The sequence below is a fragment of the Ammospiza caudacuta genome, chromosome 3 (assembly GCF_027887145.1).
Source record: "Ammospiza caudacuta isolate bAmmCau1 chromosome 3, bAmmCau1.pri, whole genome shotgun sequence".
Lineage (NCBI taxonomy): Eukaryota > Metazoa > Chordata > Aves > Passeriformes > Passerellidae > Ammospiza > Ammospiza caudacuta.
This window is the reverse complement of record NC_080595.1, coordinates 99,212,382-99,233,297: the sequence shown is the minus strand read 5'-3', so window position 1 is coordinate 99,233,297 and position 20,916 is coordinate 99,212,382. Positions and strand designations below refer to the sequence as shown.

The 20,916-nt window shown below is 36.5% G+C and overlaps 1 protein-coding gene across 1 annotated transcript in view; it reads left to right on the top strand.

Annotated features, from left to right (window-relative positions):
- Positions 1-20,916, top strand: part of RIMS1 (regulating synaptic membrane exocytosis 1) — a 306,518-nt gene that overhangs the window by 117,759 nt on the left and 167,843 nt on the right. Inside the window, exon 3 of the mRNA XM_058801444.1 lies at positions 1,050-1,061. Coding sequence (XP_058657427.1) covers positions 1,050-1,061 — 12 coding nt within the window. The remainder of the gene's footprint in view (positions 1-1,049; positions 1,062-20,916) is intronic.

The window sequence follows — 20,916 nt, the reverse complement described above, 5'->3', positions numbered from 1 at the left end:
AGAACTATGGTGTGTTGTAAAACTTTATGAATTTTAAAATGTTTTAAAATTTAAAATATTTTATATAATTTATATTATCTACATGTATAATTTTATATAATATATATAATTTATATAAAATAATTTTATATGTAATTTAAAATAAAATGCTGTAAATTTTACACATCTCTTTTTATTACGTGAACAGTTTTATTTTCTGACATGAGATAAGGCAACTTTCTTTTGTGGCTTTAAGATGCCAGGCTTTTGTAGGGTAAATTTATAGGTGCTCTTGGTATCAACACAAATTCACCTAAAAGTGAACATAGATTGTATAGCAGATAATCATGTTCACAAAGGAACGAGTTTGTGGCCTTTTCACTTTTTTTAAGATGGACATCAGCTGAATAGACATCTTCTGATGGACATTTTCTGAAATTTCATGTAAAGCAAAAATGACTCCTCAAAAAGATGCATTTCATGGTTATTTTAGAGATTTTCAATAGCCTCGATGTAACTGTGAGTCTCAATTAAATTAAATTCACATGCTGAAGAGAACTATGTAGGTAAACTGAACGAAAATGTGCATGTATTAGTATTAGTAAAAATAGATGCATTGCATTGTGTCACCTGTAGATGGTGTCATCAGAGCAAGTCTCTGAAAATATAGTTGACTTTGATGTATTACATTATTCTATTAATGAGTGCATGTGATACAGCTTAACTTTATTCAGAAAAAAAATGTAAATGTATTTTAACCATTTTTCACCCCCTATTTCAAGCCACAGAAATGGAAGAGTGTCATTTCATTTGTAACTTGCATTTTGTTTCTTATATTGTTTATGCTTCCGTGGGTCAGGCCACGAAAACATGTTTTCAACATATACAGTAATGTCATCTTTTTATTTAAAGCTCTTTTTTTCTTAATTTTGTGGTTTTGTCTCTTCGTAGAGAGTTATTGGAATTGCATTTCTTTGAAATCTGTCTAATAATACTTGCCTATTTTATTCTTTATCTCTTCTTTTTTTCTTTTCTCTTTTCATTATGCTTCCTTGGATGCTTTCCCAAAGGAGGACAAAGTGGTTAGAATCCATGCTTTTTATAATTTATTGTTATAATGTTGTTAGTTAACTGGGATACATATTAATGTGAAAAACTGAACTGAAATTTCATAATCACCCACAGGGGAGGGGGGAAAACACGAATCCTGACACCCAGGCCCTGCACGTCCCTTAGCTGAACATAGGCCTTGAAGACAGCTCAGCAAGGAAACCCAAGACTCTTGTCAAAGTTATGACAATAAAAGAAATTAAGAGAATTACTTATAGGCTAAAAAGTAGACGAGCCAATAAAGTGTAATAAAATTTTATTTCATAAATTTATTTCATACATCTTTAGTTAACTGTTTTGACTTTTTGCATGCAAGGTCCTTCCATCAGCTTCAGGAAATCGAATTTAGTATTTAATTCTAATTTTACACTGTTTTACATGGTTTACTGTGTTTCACCTCTAGTGCAGCAGAAACTCAGGGAATTCGTGTAAAATCAGCTTTTTGATTGACATTTGGAATAATATATATAGGCAAACAAAGTGGACGTAAGTATTGTGAGCAAGGTGGAATCCTTTTTGAATGCGTAGTTATAATTTCAAAAATCTGCAGAACTTTTAGGATCAAGCACAGACATATTCCCCAGTGTTGCCTGTGCCTTGTCTCAGAGAGGTGAGGGGAGTTCCCTGTTCATCTCTGCACCCTGTGCATGGCATCAGGTGTGGCAGTGCCTGAGCAGAGCAGTGCACGTGCATTCACCGCCTTTTCTGGGGCACTTCGGCAAATGGTAGTACTCCAGATTTTTAATTGGAGTATTAAGTATGGCAATTAGGTAGCTTTTCTGGTACCTCAGCTGAAACAAGTGTAAATTATTTACAATCTAGTGTAGCTTTTGATATGTTCTTTGGGGAGTTATGCTTGCAATATGGTGTTATGTGTTTTGCCCCCATTTTAAATACTAGCACACCTGTAACCTGAAATTTAGTATTGTTTAAATTCCCAGAGAAAATTATTTCTATCACATTTGAGCATTGCAGTAGATTTTTAATATGTTAGTATTAGAGCTACTCTGAAGATATATTCTGAAAACATATCTGACTTGTTTGGATTCTCCAAAATTCAATTAAAGACATCCTTATAATTTGCACTTGTCTTAGTTTAGGTTTTTCTAAAGGTTTAGGTTAGTTTAGGTGTTGAACTCCAGTCTTCCACATGCCAAGGAAATGCCATAATAGTAATGTGTGAAAATACATTCTATATGGTGTGATAAAGCTGAGCTACTTCTCTTTAACAGATGAAAAGTTAATGATAATAACTAGTCCTGAATGTGTGAAAAACTTGGGGATCACTTCTTTAAAGTACCATTGCTTTAGCAGAGCCTCTCTCTAAAAGTTAATGTAATATATAGAATTAGTTAATTTCAAAATATTAATACATGCCTAAAATAGCATGTTTTAGAACAATTGGTATAATTAAAATAGAGCAACATGAGAAAAATATTATTTCTAAATTATTTTCAATGGCTCAACATTCCTGACTAATTACATATGGCAAGTTTCATATCAGTAAAAACTTTTAAAATGTATTTATCCCTTAGAGTCCACATGAATTTTTTACCACAATAAATTATATTGATACCAAACACATGCACCAAGTTTCTTCAAGTTAAGGGTGCATCCAAGTTAAGGATGCTGAAGTGTGAATTACCAAAGTGTCAGCTCAGGAAAAGTCAAATGTTAACCTTGATTGAAGGTGTTTCCTGTAGCGTTGGAGAATTAATGATCCCTCACCTGGGGTGTTGTTTCCCATGCATTACCCATCTTTTACAAATACAAATTGTGACAGTCACAAAGAAAGTCAATCAGAGGATGATCCAGAAAATGGAGAGCTGCTCATGTGAGAGAAGGCTGGGGAGATTAAGGGGACAAGACCTAAAGCAATTATAGTTGATAACTGGAAGTATGGAATTGATGTGTGGAAATGCAGAAAATTTAAACATGAGAATAGAGGACAGTGAATACATGAGACCAAATATGTACCACTTGGTCCTAAACACTCCTGGCTTGAAAAAAGATGTTTATAAGCATTAAAGCCTTGAGAATTTATTTCATGTGGCTTATTGGAAAGAAAAAGAGCCCAATAAAACTTTAAAGGCTAAATTTAATGAGGTTAGGAAAGGATTTATGTGATGTGGTTGCTTGTGGCTGTAGGGCAATGTACAAGGTCCCTAAGAGGTCCTTGCAGCTCTTGATTGTGGCTAAATATTTTAAAAATGTAATGCTTTGAAGCTTTTCTTGACCTTTTCAAGTAAGTGCCAAATATTCCTTAAGGATTTTTTCAAATATATATAGCAGGACTCAATATGTTCACTCCTAATTTAAAATCATAAAGGACATTCCAAAACACCTTGTAGTGAGAGTTAGTAGTCATCCTAGGCTGATCAAGAAATGACTCCATTACACTTCCAAAATTAATTGGCAATAACTGGCATACTCTAGTGACTAATGAGTTACATGAATTTCAATTATTCTTGTTCTAAAATGTCAATGCATACTCAAATATATTTCTGAAGTTCTTTCATGCTTTTTGAGTATTGGTTAGCCCTTTGTACTTCTGACCTGAGTTTGCTCTCCTTTCATATAGTTGCAGGCAGACCACATTTAGTGGGTTTAATTCAATTTTATGTGAGATAAGATTTCAGAAGGAAGTCAGGTAGGTTTCTTTTTTCTTTGAGAGAAAGCTGGCATTTCTATTTTGGCAGAATATCCTAGGTGGTTTTAGTTCTTTATAGAGGGCCTACTCTTCCATTTTGAATCCTTTTAGTTCTGTTCCATACAGCAAGATTTTAATTGCCAAAATGGTAGTGGGTTTAAGTTACTTCCCTCTGTTCCATTCACTCTCTTCTGTGATGTGAAATATTTTGATTATATTTTGGTAATATTTTGGAAATATTTTAGGGCAGTGGAAAAGTCGGGAAAATGTCCAACTAGTAGTTGTCCATGGTTTGGTAAGGGGTGGGAAGGGCCCAACCTCAGTCCTCCTGATGGACTGGCTGCCACTGCTTTCTCTGTTCTTCCCTGCCATGGTACCACAACCTTGTAAAGCAGAAAAATGACTGAAAATACAACTTTTTTTTCTTTCCTCATTCCTGCAAAGCTTTTTCACAGTATTTGGTTAGGTAATGCAAAAATACATCTTGCCTTGGTGATAACCTGATCCGTGTTTCTTTCTCCTTATAGAAGAGGAGATACAGTATAGGATAAAAAAATGAATGAGCAAATGTAGTTTCTTTGGATCAAAATTCAGATATTTCGTGAGGTGCTGTGGGTGTATTGAACTAAGTGAAATATGTATGACATTGACAGAATTAGGTGGAAGATCCATATTCCCGATTAAGCTATATAATTATTCATAGCAATCAGTCTACCATTATAGAGGTTTCATTAGGATTACTATTTTTTATCAACTTTCAAATGAAAAAAATAAGGACCAAATGTTAAAAGTACATGTTGTTAGAATTTTCCTGTGCTTTACAGAATAGAGCAGTTTGCTTTCTCTTTTTTCTATTTCCATACGTAAAGGGCAACTGGTGGGAAATCCGGATGTAAAATACATTAGAAATATATGAGAATTTACATCACTGAACTTATTAGTATGTGGTTGCAGAAAATAATGCTGGTAATCAGTGCAGAAGAGAGTCCTATTTCTGATCTGACTGTCACTGAGATTGTTTTCATTTTAGTATAATGTCAGTGATTTATACTTGGAAAGAAAGACAACTTGGAAACAGTTTTTTAATTGTGTGTCAGGTGGCTTTTTCAGGGAGCTTGTAATTTAGTTCCTTTAAATTATACTTAAAATTTGCTTACATAATGGCTTACTAATTTAAGCCTTACCAACTTGACTACATATGCCATGCAATTCAGCTGTGTACTAATGCTTTAACAGAGGTTGGTAATATTGTCAGAACAAAATGTCTGGATTGTCAGGATTTTTTTTTACATCTCTTGAACAGAACTCCTAGGTCAAATTGTCCATTAAAAGACTAATTTCTGTATGCTCTGACTAACACAGCTGTAGAACAAAACAGAAAAATCCAACAGAAGGATGTAAATTACATAGCAAATTGCAAATTGATAGCAGATACATTTTCTCTCTGTAGCATTCAACGTAATTTGTTTCCAAAAGATATGGGGTTTATATGCATCATGAAAGAAGCACTGCTTTTCAGTAATGCCTCCCTAGAACTGCTGCTTCTAGCAGGGAAAAAAAAACCAAACAAAGACCAGCAAGAAATTGATGAATTCTATTTCAAGTAAGGGGGGAGGGATCATTGTCCTCTGCTTGTGGGAAGTTAATTTGCTTTCAAACAAATACAAGTGTATAAAATTTCTAGGGAAATCCTTAAAATTAGCTTGCTCTTCACCAAGTTTGCTGAGTGTATGTATGTATAAGCATATATTGTACAGATTTTTCATAAGTGAATGCACATGCATACCATATATGTGCATCCTACTACAATACCTAATACAGGAGTACAGGGCAACCCAATTTTTTGACCTTTGAAATCTGTTAATGATTGAAGGTATTTAAATCACCTGAGGAGTTATTATTTATGTGCCCATTTCTCTGGACAGAAAGAGAAGTTATGCTATAGCAGTCACAGAATCTCGGAAGGATTGAGGTTGGGGAGGTCGTCTGATCCAATGCCCCAGTGCTAAGGGAACTTGCTCCTTCCAGCTTGGCATATTCATGTGTCTTTTGCCTTGCAGAGTGAATAGTGGAAAACCCAAAGATATTTCATGTCATTTTTGTTATTTGTTTGCTTATTGTAACTATACACATTATAGGCTTACACAAAATCTCCTTAAGTTCTGTTAGGGAATAATTCTGTGACTTACAGCTTTGGACAAATGAATTGCAGAATTTTACAGAATCCTTTAGAGAGAACACTAACACTATGATGATTTTTTTCAGCATTCAGAGAGAAAGAAACACCAAAGCTACAAAATCAATGCTGAGCTTTTCATTTCTTTCAATGTAGTATTTTTATCATTTTAACACTCATGATCTCATATTCTGTTTGGTCCAATTTAGTTGATGATAGAAAGCTGAGGAGCAGGAGCAGGAGAGCCTTCCAGTGGTTCTCCCAAAAATATTGTGTATCCTGCTGGCTCAGCTACTATCTGAGGTGTGGGAGATCAATGTTGAACTCCATTGTGATAAAAGCTGCTTTTCCAGATGGGATACAGTGCTGTCAGTATTGAAGAGGAATATCTTCCTAACTGACTTGGGTCAGTTTTACTACAAAGACAGAATATGAAATATTGAAATTATTTTTCTTTTTGTGTTTTTGTCCAGAAGTATACTTTGAGTTAGTATTTAGATCTTGGCTGAAATTATTTTATTGCACTTTTCTAATAAGTACTGGTTTCAGAAAATACAGCAATATAGAAATATTTTTATTCACCTCTTGTCAAATATGATTCATCTATGACCTAAATATCTGTAAGTAAAGAGATGAGATTTCAACGTCTTGTGTAAAGGGATAATTTCAGTTAACTAGTTTCAACTGGAGATATATTTAAAACCACAAGTAAATTAAGAAAGTTATAACAATTGAAATCTGAGATTTTTTTAATGCAGTGCACCTTAAGAAGAAGGAGGATAATGAAAGAAAATACTAGTGGTGTAACACAAAGTAATGAGAAAGGTATATGTGTTCATACACCTTAATATAATCAATATGATCCTGTAGACTGTAACTTTAGAGTAGATTTTGATCCTTGTCTATCCAGTAAATACAGTGTTGAAAATGAACAGGTATGACCTTATAGATTTAATATGATAATGTATGCATATCTGGTGTAAGATAAAAGGAAAAAATGAACAGTTTAAATCAGACACAATTCTGATCATCTCTGACTAGTCAGAATATGTGTACAATTTTATAAAATCAGGAGGAAAAAAATATAAATAAATTAAAAATTGCTAAAATTGTATCTTTATATGCATGAAATAAAACCTTTCTACATCTTGCTGCTTATAGTTATTAATTCTGATTGATTGGAAATGCATTAATAATATTTGATCACCTTTTGCTTGCAATTGTGCCATCAATAATGTAGATAGCTGTAATAATAATGATACATAAATTTAAAATCCTAATTTTGAATGGAGCATTTCTTCTTTAATGAAGGCTTTATTTGTAAGAGGAACCTTTTATTCTTATGAACAAATCATTATGGCTGAATCATTATTAATATTTTCATAAATACTGTGTCTGATAAATATTTAAGGATTGTACAGTAAATATTTCAAGTTTATGTATTTTTTCAGATTTTGGGAATAGTGTTGATGAGCTACAGGTAGGATGTCTGTTTAGTTTGGTCTGTGTAGATGATAATTTTCAAAGCATAGTCACTCCAGGAATCTGTTTATGAGTCCTCCAGTTGTTCTTTACTTCAATGTGTTTCCAGTAATGTTACAATCAGTAGAAACCAAACTCAGCCTTAAATCCCTGCAAAACCTGTAGATAGCCAGCTGCAGTTTCAGCTGTGAGATCACTCTAACTATTTGGAACTGTTCTTGCATCCAGCATCATGTCTCTTATTTCAAACTATCCTTTCAGAGTATTATGCACATTTAATTGTGTTAATTTTCCACAATGTCTTATTTTTTCAAGTCCTTTAATTCATTATATGGATTGCTTTGAATTTATTGTTACCTCTTGCTAACAAGTCAAATCCAATCTCCCTGCTATTACTATTGGACTATTGCCTTTATGGTGTCTTAAAATCCAAAACTCCACTGGCATTTCACTGCCACATCAAATTTGGAACTGTTCATTCTGAATTCAGTTTGCCCTATTGCATTTCAACTTAAACAAAAAATTTTCTTTGCAAGGTATTGTGTATTTACTATATTTCTGTTATCTTCATTTCTGTAATGGAATAATTTGTTACTTGTTGGCACTGCAGAAATCATAGAAGAGATTAGAGATCTCTATGTATCACATATAATAAATATATTACTTTTCTTTGCTATGGAATACAGAACTAATAAGCAAATACCCTATCTTAATAAAGAAGATAAAAAAAAGTATCTAAATTTTCTTAAAAATTTAAATTTTAAGAATGTGATTTACTATAATATTTAGCTGCCTTAGTAGTACTAAAAACTATGTTTTTTCAGCTTATAAAGAAATCAATCATCTTGGTGATGAAATTAGTGACTAATCCAGTGACTGGTATAGGTGAATTTGATTTGTACATGCCTAGTTTCTCTGCATGTATTTATTATAGCAACATTTTAGGGAATAAGTTCATTTCATTGGGTAGATTTACAGCTCTTTGAAACTGGTGGTCTGCAATGTTAGTGGAGGACAGTGGGGAATCCTGGGGAGTCCATCTGCATGAGAGTGGGGTGAGGCTGGATATAACCCACTTTTCCAATGTGCTTCTGTATGGCAGGTCTGACCAGTGGAAATGAATTTGTAGTGTGCAGTGCTGAGAAGATAGAAATTAAATAAAAATGCCATTACTGTTGCCTGTCATAAAATGTGTGTACTTGTGTCGAATCAGACAGTTGATATACTCACCCAGCATTTGTTCATGTGAGAGGTGGGCTATCAGTGAAGGAGGCATCTGTCAGACAGGACCCTGAATGTCATAATTTTGAGATATTTTTTGAATGCTTCAGGTAAATGCATCCAAAATTAACACATCTATTTCTGGATGGAGAGCCTCATAACAATGTGCCATCTCTTGGCAAACCAAGAGAGGTGGGTTTGTCTTTTGTCATTTGCAGTTGAAGTTTTGGTGCAAAAAACCAAAAATCTGTAAGTGTAGAAAAATATAATCTGAAGCCCTCCTTGCTGTGGAGGGCTAAATAGGAGGGATAACTTTACAGAGACAAACCAGGCAGGCAAATATTTCACACCATCTAAACTTTAATCTAGTTCACCCAGAAAAAAGAAGCCTTGATATCTCTTCCAGTTGATACTCCAATGCAAGCTTAGTTTTAGAGACTTTAGAGACTTTTTGGTTTTTTTGTCCCTCCCTCAAAGACATTGAGGGAGAACAGAGTAGCAAACATGCAGATGTCCAGGGATGTGTTTAGGCTCAGGAGACTTGAAGAAGTGTGTTCTTCTGTGGGATGCCTGAGGGGATGTGGTGCACCAGCAGAGCTGACTGCTGATGTCCAAGCAGGGCTCAGTCAGAACTAGAAGCCCTGTGGCAGCACCTGGTGGGGCTTGTTTTTATCTGAGCAATGCACCTTCAGTTTTTCCAGCAGTGATCTGTTTCCTAGATGTACTTGGGTGTATTTTATTGCTAGAAGACAATCAATCCAGCATCATGTCCCTTATTTCAAACTGTGCCCAGCTGTGGTAACTGTGAAAAGTCTTGTAAAAGGATCCCATAAAAAGGAAGATGTCTTCTAATCATGCATCATTCTTCCCTAAAAAACTTGAGCTTTTGGCAACACTAACTGAATCCCTTTGTTCAGCCTCTGAATACACTTGTTCCATGTGATCACACAAAAACCAGCTATCAGCTTACAGGCATGTGAGAGTGCACTCATTTAAGCTCAGTCTGATTTGACAGCCCAGTGTGTGCCCCTTAAGCTCAATGAATTCTTTACTTGATCATTTTATTTTTGGAATTTGTGTCTTTCAGTTTCAATCATTGTAGTCCTCATTCATGTAAGATTCTTCTATGTGATGGGATTTTTAATGTGATCTGTGGGGGCTAGGACTGAGTATGACTCCTATTATTTAAAATGTTCATAGCTATGTACACTGTTGAGGCAAAATTGTTTGGTTTTAGTAGTTATAAAATAACATAAGAATGCTAACTAGAACTAAATTTAGTAAACTGAATTCCTGGGCTATTCTGGCACCACAAAACCAGCGGTATTTTAGCCAGAAAGAGATCTTACTGCAAAGAGAGATTTGGTAAGATTTTTGACCTATTATGCGTTATGAGAAATCAACAAGTAGCTGAAAAAATTTCAAGAGAACAAGGAAATTATGAGGGCTAGATGTAAGCTGTGCTCTCTTACTGTTTCTCTTTTTATCATAAATAGCCTTAATCCTCATCCAGGATTAAAATTCAGTGTATTTTTAGCCATGTAATGTCCTAGATAAAAGATACTTCTATGTTTTTATATATTTTGCCTTCTGGAGCATTTTTAATTTTACTTCAGGGATGCAGACTTTCTGTCTATACATCTTCAGTGCTGCAGTTAGAGAGGATGTAGGATAGTTTGTCATACGCATACCTAAGGTAAATGGTTTTATTAAGCATAATTGAAGATAGAAGTGTATATTTCAAGCAAGGAAATCTATAGACAAAGTTTCTGTAATATTTTGTGAGTTTCTTCAAATTCCTTTAATATAAGGACCCATCTGCAAATCAGCCTTCCTACAGAGATAAATTAAATCTCTCTCCAAAACTGTGATTATAAAATGATATAAAGTATCTGTTACCAGTTGTTTAATGACTGGTCAGAGATTAAATGAAAATCTGGACAAAATGTAATCTGAATTTCTGTAAAGACCAGATAAAACCCAATAATTTTTTTTAATCTAGATTGAGGTTTTCAAAAAGCTGTATGTTATTTGGGGTGAAGTTTAATCATGTACTGTGCAGTTTCAGTATTCCAGCTAAAACACCTGTCAAATAACTTACATGCAACAGGTTTGTGGAATCTTTGGAGTTAAATGTTAATTTATCAATAATCTATTATATTTGTTATTATCTTGTTCATAAAAAACAGGCTCCCATAGCAAAACACTTTGTAGTGGTGAGTTTTGGGGCAGTGTTTGAGATATTTCATTCTGAAAAGTATTCTGAGTATTACTGAGAAACGCAGATTAATCATAGAGATGAGCAGATGTTGCTGGGGCTCTCTGGAAATAGATGAGCATGGGAATGATGGTTGTATTGTCATGACTGCAAGAAATTTTTGTGTGTTGCTGGGATTTTAATACTGGTAGTGTAACTTTTTCTCTGCAACATATTGTAAGTGATAAAAGCTCATACCTTTGCTGTATATGCATCCACAAAGTTACTTTTTTCTTCCCTGACCAAATATCTTCTACAAACAGAGAGAGGGCAGTTGAAAGTTCATCATTGAGCTGCTCTTAAGACCTTTGTCAGCCTGGCAGCTTTACCCCTCAGGATTATTTGGATCAGTCCTTTTAGCTGTAAAGAAGCCTGCTTTTCTAGACTATTTCAGGGACTCATTTTACTGCCTTCGTGGATGGGTCAAGAGACTACAGAGACAGCTGAAAGTTTAATGCAGCAGAAAAAGCAACAAAGGAATTAAACTAAGGAAGATTTAATCTGCTTTTTGTTTTTGTTTGGGTTTTTTTGCCCCCGAAACTTTCAGTGTAGATATAAACATACTCTTGTGGATGTCCTGTGTTGCAGGTTATATCCCTTCCCTCCATACCCCTGATGTTTTCCTAATCAACCAGTGAGTGTTTAGGAGAGCCTGTTGCAGATGTTAGAGGAGCTTACCTCCTGGTCTTTTGTGTAGACTATTAAAGAGGAGACTGGTGAGGTGTCCAAAGGAGATTAAGTCAATGCATTTTCCTGCCAGACTGAGTAGGAACCAGTTCCAGATGAGTACCCCTCATATTATGAGAACCCAGCTCATTATATGTGAGCTGGGTTTATGCTTTCATAATACTTATGGGGGGAGATCAATGTGCCCCAGAGTGCTTCAGCTTGCTCTGAACTAGACTAAATCAGCTCTGCATCTTTCTCAGCTGTGGCTCCTGTTTAGCCAGAGAGAGCCCCAAGTCACCAAGTGCCCTATAAGGTACTGCAGAGTTTTATTGTAGCTCCCAGCAGCTGCCCCAGTCAGGCTGGCTCTCAGGTAATACCCACATTGTACCTTACAGCTCATATTTTGGAAGTGTTAGGGCCTTGAAGGTAGGAATGAAGGCCAGTGTAGAGGCAGTTGAATCCTACAACAGTTTTTCATGAGTAACAGTAGGAAATTGTACAGCAGCAATGATCTGTAGACACATCCAGAAACCTATTTTTAGTCTTGTCTCTAATGAAACTCTACACGCTCACTCTGAATCTTCTGTGCAAACCTACGTGTTTTCTCCTCTACAGGCAACCTGACAATTCATGCACCAGCTGGTTCTTTTGTAACATTTTGTCTCCTACATGAATTGACCTCCTTAAAAGAGGGTATATAGTCTGTGATATGCAGTCTGTGATATGTGGAAAGTTGTGAATATATTCCACTGTAGAGAGTTCAATTTGGCTTTTTCCCCCTACATTACAGACAGTCACTAACAAACAAATGTTGTATATTACCAAAAATTGTACTAAACCACACTTAGATTTTCAGTATTTTATTTAGGATATGCTTATTCATGTTGGTAAATTCTTTTCCATTTTTTGAGTATAATTCATAGGCCTGTGAAGACCAAAATCTTTTTTTTTAACTTTCTGGCCATGCAATGAGAAGTCATAAAATCTTGTTGAAAATTTGCTATGCACAGCTTTCAGGTAATGAGCATGGTAGAGTTCAGCTCAGTACTCAGCTTCAGAAAGATCAAGTCAGCTAAGGGAATAAAAAGCCTTAATCAAGAATAGAATGTTTTAGCCTTCTTGAGGGTAAGATGGTGATTGGAGAAAAACCAAGTTGGTGTAGTTGTCTTAGGAGAAACTGCTTCTTTTTGTAAAAAGAAGATGACAGGTAGCTAATTGGATACAAAAGGCAGGTGCAGTTAGCCATGCAGCCAAGTTAAGGAGCAAGCCCAATGCTTCAAGCCATACAAGTTTCAGGCAGGTTTGGCAGGCAGTCATGCTAACCTAGTGAGTGTTTCTCAGAAACTGTGCTACTGTTGTAATGCTAGAAAGACATGTACACCTTCCAAAGTTACTGCAGCAAAAGCTTTATGGAGTCTCGACATCTGTTGCATACTGCTAGGTACAGTTCTCTCCAGACTACGTGCCTGAATTTCCAAGTTATCCATTGAAAAGAGAGTTGAAAGCTTGACAAATCTGGCCCTCTACTAGTAAGGCCCACTGATAAATAGAAATCAATGCTTCAGTGACTGTAATTGCATAGAAAATAACTTGAGTTTTAAGTCTCTTGATATGGAAGTTCATGACTAAGTTAAAATTGATTAAGAAGACTGTTAAATCTATCTGAGGTGCTGCTGAAATGCATCCAGATGATTTTTTTTTCTCCCATTGAAAACTATGAGGATAAACTTAAGATTCCAAGGACTGTAGATGGGCTTTCAGTCATTTGTAAAAAACTGCTATGCAGTTTGTTTCACAAAAAAAGATTTACACATTTCTCCATTTGTAAGTCTTTTTAGAGAGGCTTCTGTGGTGGATTGACCTTGTCTGGCTGCTAGAGGCTCCAACAGGACAAGGAGAGAAAATAAAATGGAAAAGCTCATGGGCTGACATAGAAACAGGGAGCTGGTTCACCAACTACCACCATGGGTAAAACAGACTCAGCTTGGGGATGGTTAATTTAATTTACTGCCAGCTAAAATAGAGTGTGATTGTGAGAAGTAAACACAAAACCTAAAATAACCATCTGCTCCTCCTTTCTCCGGTCTCTTCACTACTCCACTCCCCACTCCTCTGCCTTGTCCAGCCACGTGGCACAGGGCACCGGGCATGGGCTGGCACCAGGCCATAATAGTTCTCCTCTGTTGCTCCCTCCTCCTCCAGCTGTGGCCCATGGTATCCTCTGTGGGCCACAGTCTTTCAGGACAAATGCCTGCTCCCATGTGATTTCTCCAGGGGCTGCAGCTTCTGTCAGGAGAACCTTCCCCAGCATGGTCTTGTCTGTAGGACATAGGGTAATCCCTGCTCAGGGGACTGCAGTACTTCCTCCCCTAAACATCCCCTCTTCCTTCCCTCACCTTGGGGCTGGCAAGGCCCATTTCTTGTTGTAGCTCTGCCTATCATGGCATCAGCTTGCCATGTTCTACTTGATCACTTCCTGTTCTTTGGCCATAAGTACCTGCAGTTACTGCTCTCTTCTGTCAGCTCACTGGGTTTAATCCTTGGATTTGATGCATGAAACAATAGCTTGTTTTCAGGTCAAATGATGCAGATTTTTAAAACATTACTTTGGAAGACTTCCCTGTTTTACTAATTTTCTATCCTTTATGCAGTCAGTGGCACATGGGTTGCAATTATCCTTATTCACTTGCTTTCATTTCTCATTTTTTTTCTCAACTTCTGTTAATTTTTCTAATTACAATTAAATTTTGAAACCATATCAATTTGGTAATTTTTGAGGCAGTGTTACAGGCTTTATTTCCATTATAAGGTAATTTATAATTAAATATTTATTAGATAATAATGCTGCACTTAGCATTCCACTGTTACATTATACATTGTGTAATAGATTAGAATCACACAAAAGCAAGTTTGTATGCACCATGTGGATGAAAACAAGTTAAATAATGATCACAGAGCTAACTGTAAACTCTCATCAACATAACATGGCTGTCTGTCTATTTTAGCCCCAGAAAGATCACATTTGGGGTTTAACTATTCTAACATTTGCTTTTAAAAGCAAATTTGCCACTCTTTCAGAAATGCTAAATTATGGCTAGAAGAGCTTTCTAATGTACAACATCTTATATTACTTGTAAGTTGGCTCTGTTCTCAAAACTCATCTGACATGAGGTGCTCTGTGCCCTTTCAGTTGGTTAAGGCCTTGGGTTTTTTGGTAGGAATCTGCATTTTTAGTGTTTTCTTAAATGATTATTGTGAAATACAATCTCTATTTTTTGGAATATCTATGTTATAAATGTAGCTACCACAGTGTTTCTTGGCTAAGAAAATCACCTTTTCCTCATTGCTTCTATTTTGGTTTTATTTTTCTGTCCTTTTAAGTATATAGCCTCTCCAGCATATATTTTAACAGTAATTACTATTTCCTAGCAGTTTATCTTGCTGATAAACTCAGTCTTTTGAGTTTATTTAAATCTATGTCTCAATCTTTTTTCCTTCTTATTTCTGATAGTTTTCTGGATGGCTGACTTTAGCTGCCCAGTAATTTCCTTTTTCAATTTAAATGTCACATATTACTGTATTAAATGAGTGCAAAGAATTTAGATTCCCGCACTTTAAACAGCAAGGAAAGAGAACATTGCTCAAAATTAATGTAGTATACAGTGATTCTTATGCTTCTGTGCAATAAACATTTTGGGAAGTCTAAGTTTAGCAAATACCATAAACATTTCACAAAGAAAAGCTGCTTGTGCTTGCACAGCAAGTGACATGGCATAGTCTCAGCAACCCTTTCAAACAAAATGCTTGGATGTAATTACATGGTAGAGAGGGAGAGAAATAAAAATATGTTGATTTAGAAATTGAAGAGTCACTTCTGCTTTAATTTGAAGGACAGCCATTAAAATCATACAGAGGACTTGGTACTATAGTGACTTAGGCAGAGCATGACATTCAGTGCAGATCTTAAACCTTTCAGTTATGTCAAAGTCTGCAAGCAGCAAATTCTTACAAGGGAAGCAATACTGTCATCACTTGTGCTCAGCATAGAAAAATAGAGGCCTCTTCTAGTGGTAGAATGTTAAACTTCAGAATAGGTTCTTTCTTTAAAATAAGCAGGGAGGAAAAAGTGAAGGATTTGCAAATAAAAGACTGCAGTACCACATGATTTTTACAAAAGCTGCTGGATGTGCTTTGTTTGCATTTAGAGCTTTAGTGTTTCACAACCAATCTGGAGCTGTTTTCTGCAGTGCACTGAGCCCTGGTCAGCTCTTTTGTAAGGTGTTTGTCATAGTGCATGTGTGTGTGGGCTTGGCAATGCCTTATGCTAGTTATGCCTGAAGAGATGTAAAGCTCACCTAAAAGCATTTCTCTTAAAAGAACGACAACCCTGAATCCCCAAATGCCTTCCTTCTTTTCTGAAGAAAAAAAACTAAACCCAAAGGAAAAAACCTTAAACCAAGAAAAGGAAGTAGAGTTTCCTCTGAAGTAAGTTTTATTTGTCCATGTGACATCTCTGTTCCAAATGCACTTTTGCACTGTGACAACAAAACAATCCAATTTTGTTGCTTTTCCAGCCCGCTAGTTTCCTCATAATCTCTGATATTTGTCCTACTTTCTCCCTAATGTCCATCTCTCAAATTTGTTTCCCAACTTGTTGCCTCTCTCTCTTTTCTCGTCACCCTACTTTGAACCTCTTTATCTCTTCATCCATGTCCCTTGGACATTTGTTCTTCTTGGCCACCTCATCTCACAAGTCTTCCCTTCTTCCCTGTATTCTTTTGTCTAAAGAACTGAAGTGGTTAAGGGAAAGTTATTAAAGACACAGGGCCAGAAGAGCCTGACCCCCAGTAAAGCAGTTGTATTTAAGCTGGGATAAACTGCTGGTTTTAGTATAATCACCTAAAACTTACAGAGACAACCAGAATAAAACTAACCTTATAAATATGTAGTCTACTGACCTGATTCCAGTGTAAAGTTAAAATTAATTATAAACTAGAGAGAAATACAGAGGAATCATTAAACTCAGATTGTAGAAAGAATAGATTCTACTGAAATAATATATTCTTGAAAACCTCTCCCTGTGACTGCGGATGAGGGTGGAATTGGCTGATTTTTTCTATTATGTCTGTTTTGGATTTAAATAACTAAAGTTGATTTGTTTGGCTGAGATCATTCTGCTGGCAGTGTTACATAATCTGAATTAAAAAAGCTCAAAGATGGAGTCACAAGAACATGCAAGGATCAAATCAAGACTGAGAGGAACAGTAACTGAGCATAGAATGTTTATCACACATCTTGGTGAAAATGATCTTTGCAGTTCACAAAATTGGCAGACTCTTTGAACCCAGCAGAAGGCTGATGTAACTGAAAGTTATTTTTTGGTATGCAATGTGATCAGAGGTACTCCTGCTTCCTGCAAACTCTATGTTTGTGTTTAGTGTTCAGCTACATCAAATAGGACTGTATATTGAGCAAATATCAGTATGCTGGAGAGGTGATCCAAGTCCTGGCAACAGTAGATGGACCTCACCAGCTCTGGAAGCTGTTTCTCTGGCAAAGCTACCTTCTACCAAGCAGGGAATAAGAAAGTTCTTTTAGTTGCTGACATGATTCTCTTCCTTTTGTATAAGGGATCTAACTGGCCATTAAATTGAACTCCTGACACACACAGAAACCTGCAACACACAAACCCCTTACCTGATGAAAAAGATTGCTTGCTTCTGTTGAACAGGCATGTGAGCACAAGTCCAGTTCATGGTCCCTGTATCTGTACCACCATGGAGTAGGCATCCCTCTATTTCAGATAATAAAGAGGCAAAATATCCTTGACTGTTGCCTCTTCCCCAAATAGCCTTAAGTTGTCACTGCACTATATGCCTTTTATTTGTTTAGGAATTACAAAGCCTGATTAGATATCTGAGAATATGCAGGTAAGTGCAGAAGATCAGAATGGTTCTCCTCATCTAGCAAAGTTCTGATCTCAAATTTCAACCTGTTTTTGTAACAGTAGCTTCATCAGATAATGAAATGTCATTACTGTTTGATTTTTCTAAGTGTATTGTTCTGCACTGCTTTACATCATCTTACCCTATTGAAACTTCCCTCTTTCCCTGTGTGGCCTGCCAGTAGTATTGCAAATCCAAAGCAGTAAACCTCTGATATTAATACTGGGTATAGTCTGTAAATTTGCTGTCAACAGTGTGCTGTTTAGATCAGTTAAAAAATTGCAATATTCTTACACTGGCACAAAATTCCTGGTGCATTTTCCTGCCCCATTTTCCTTTTCCCTGTCTTTTGAATCTTCCATATTCAGACCCACAATTGTTTAACCCTTTCTCAGTCTCCCAAGGTCTTTGCTTTCCTAAAAATCTACACTTTTCCTTACCAAAAACATTGTTTTCCCTGGTTTTTTTTTTTTTTTTTTAATAAATCTGAAATATCCACTCAAATTTGTTGTAGAACACTGACATTCTCTCTTCCCCTTCCTCAAATCTTCCATCCCAGATTTACTGAGGTTCCTTTGTGCTCGAGCTTGGTAGCACAGATAGCACAGACTTAATCAACTTAGCCTCAGACTCTGCACCTGGAGCGAGAGGTGGGAGAATTAAAAGAAAGGACCATGGACATCTCAGAAGGTAGGATCAACAAAGATGGAATTGTAAAAAACCAAAACAACAAAAAGCCAAAACCACCCGTGTCATCCTTTTGGTAAGGGAGTAACTGCAAATCAGATGTTGAGCAAACTCACAATATGTTGTGTTTCCTCAGGATACTCTGGTAGCTTTTTTGTCTGAGGAGATCAGGTTGCTGGTCCATGTAAGGTAGAATATTGAACAAATAAAGTGTGTGTTAGTTTTAAACATATAAGAAGTTGCTGTGATGGAAAGAATCTGCTTTCTGTAATTATAAGGATTATAAGCATATAATTAGGCTTTTCATAATTATAAGGATATAAGCATTTACATTCATAACAAAAAGGCTTAAGTATTTCTAATTATGTGAAAAAAACTATAAACTTAGGATAGATGATGAAACCTGAATAGCTATAACATGTATACGGCATAATCCTATTTGGTGCTTTGTCAAAACCCTGCTGGATAGTAGTAATTGTGCCAAATACTAAAAGTACCATACAATGCTCAACATTCCCCTGGTAGAAAAAGTTCTGTCCAGCTAAATTAATTTACACCATGGTGCCTTTTTTTCCCCCTGAAACTAAATATTTCACAAATATTGATTTGTGAGTTCTGCTCTTTCACTGAGAATTTATTTTCTTTCACTGAGAGCTTTCTTTTGTTTTCTTAAGAAAAGTTAAAACATGCAGGATCAATCTGGTGGAGGTTTATAATGATTTTGTTTCAGCTTACATTTCCAGGTTTATCTGGATTCTGTTTAGTACTATTACCTGTATGTGATGTAAAAAAAGTATTTGTAACAGATCAGAAACCAATCACATCTTTGTGCCCAGGCTCAGGAGGACTGTCCCAGGCAGGCAGTGGTGGTGAGCCAGGGCTGTGTGTGGAGCTGCCCAGGCACAGGAGGAGCCATATGCTTGGTGCCACTCTCCTCCCACTGTACCACTCACAAATTAGATGCCTAATTTCACAATCTGGTTGCAAGGCTCTGACAGACTTATTCTTGGCTTTGTGTGGACTTGGGAGTGTGGAAGCTCTAAGAAAACTCAGCAGCCAGAACTTCTCAGCCTAGGAGTTGGTGGGGCACAGAGGAAAATTCTGCCTAAGCAGAGTTCACGTTCATAAATCGTGATTCTGTGTGAGTGGAAAGATGATCAATCCAAGTGGTCAGAGAATATTTCTGTCAAGCTGCATGGCAGAGATCTGCAATGAGATGATCCTGCAATATGTCAAAAGCATGCTTTTTTCTTCTCCCAAACATTTTGTTCTTCCAAAGAGGATTTTGGGCATTTGTTATAACTGACAGATCCACATGTGCTTGCACTTGCTCCCTTATGTTCCTTTGGCAGCTTGCTACATCATCCATAAAAATCTTTGTCTGGACATGATTGTCCCTGCTGTATTTTCAGCTCATTCCCATGAGGAGTATTCCTTAACTGTCAGCCGTCCTCTGTTGCCTTCTATCCCTATTTACAGCCAGCAATAATCCTCCTCTTCCTCACAGCCCCTGAGTTTTTCCATCATGTCTTCCTAGTGCTCTGTTAGTCTCAGCTCCACTGTCTCTTCCTGTGGATCCAAGCAGTGTCTGTAAGCACTGCTCGTTCCCTGTGTTCATTTTTCTTTCCCCTGAATTGCCTCTGCAGACAGAGGTGCCCAGAACAGATCTCCTGGTGACCCCATGCTCCTGGTGGCAGTCAAGGCCACTATGTTCTGCTCATTAACTCAACAATGACAGGCATTGCACAGGTTGGGAACCTCAAATACATGTTTTAGGTAGATGACCTCTCAAACCTAGGGGGGATGCTATCAGCTGTTCACACAGTTCTTCAACACAGGATAGAGTGACCTAATCTCTGAAATCTCTGGAGATGTGTGTATATATGTATACATATACAGACAGACACATATATGCTATAAATATAAGGCAACTTTATTCTCACTATATCATATTGGAAGCTTTCCACACTCAGTCACTCCACCAGCTTTTGGTAGAAGTAACCTTAAGCTCTTGGATAGCTGAGGAAGTAGCTGTGTTCATACTGTGTTCATACATCAAGGTGTATACGCTGTGGAGAAAATGGGTCAACATGCTGTGGGCTTTCCAAAGTCCCTCATGTAAGCTCAGAGCCTCTGCACTCAGATCTTCAGGTTATATGTATGGTTTGCTTTAGGGCAGAAACCTGTGTAAGACACTGAGACAAGAGAGAGGCAAGCCTTCTAGCAGTAATGTATGTAACATAGCTAGATGGAGAACAGTAAGGCTGTCATCAGTGCTTTATTCTTTAGAGTTTCACAGAGTTTTTGGTGTTTGAAGGTGCCTCTGGAGATCGTCAAGTCCAAATACTTGCCTAGAGCAGGTGCAAGTAGATCAGGTTACCAGGACTGTGTTCTTCTGGGTTTGAATATTTCCAAAGATGTAGAACCCAGAATGCTATTTTTAATATTTTTTGGTGTATGTCTAGGAATAAAAAATCAAAATTTATTTCATGCGTATCAATTCCCCTATGACCTGCACCAGTTGACCCACTTACTTTCCTTTCCATGAGCTTTTTATAAATAATTATATGTATATATATATATATATAAAAGATGTATTATATAAAAGAAGAGTATAAAAAGATAAGTAATGGTGCTGTAATGAAAGCTCCCACAGAAATTATGAACATACCCATCCAAGGTTAAAGACAGTCTGGTTCTGAGCATTTCTGTATTTTTACTCCGGTTTGTAATTGTAGAA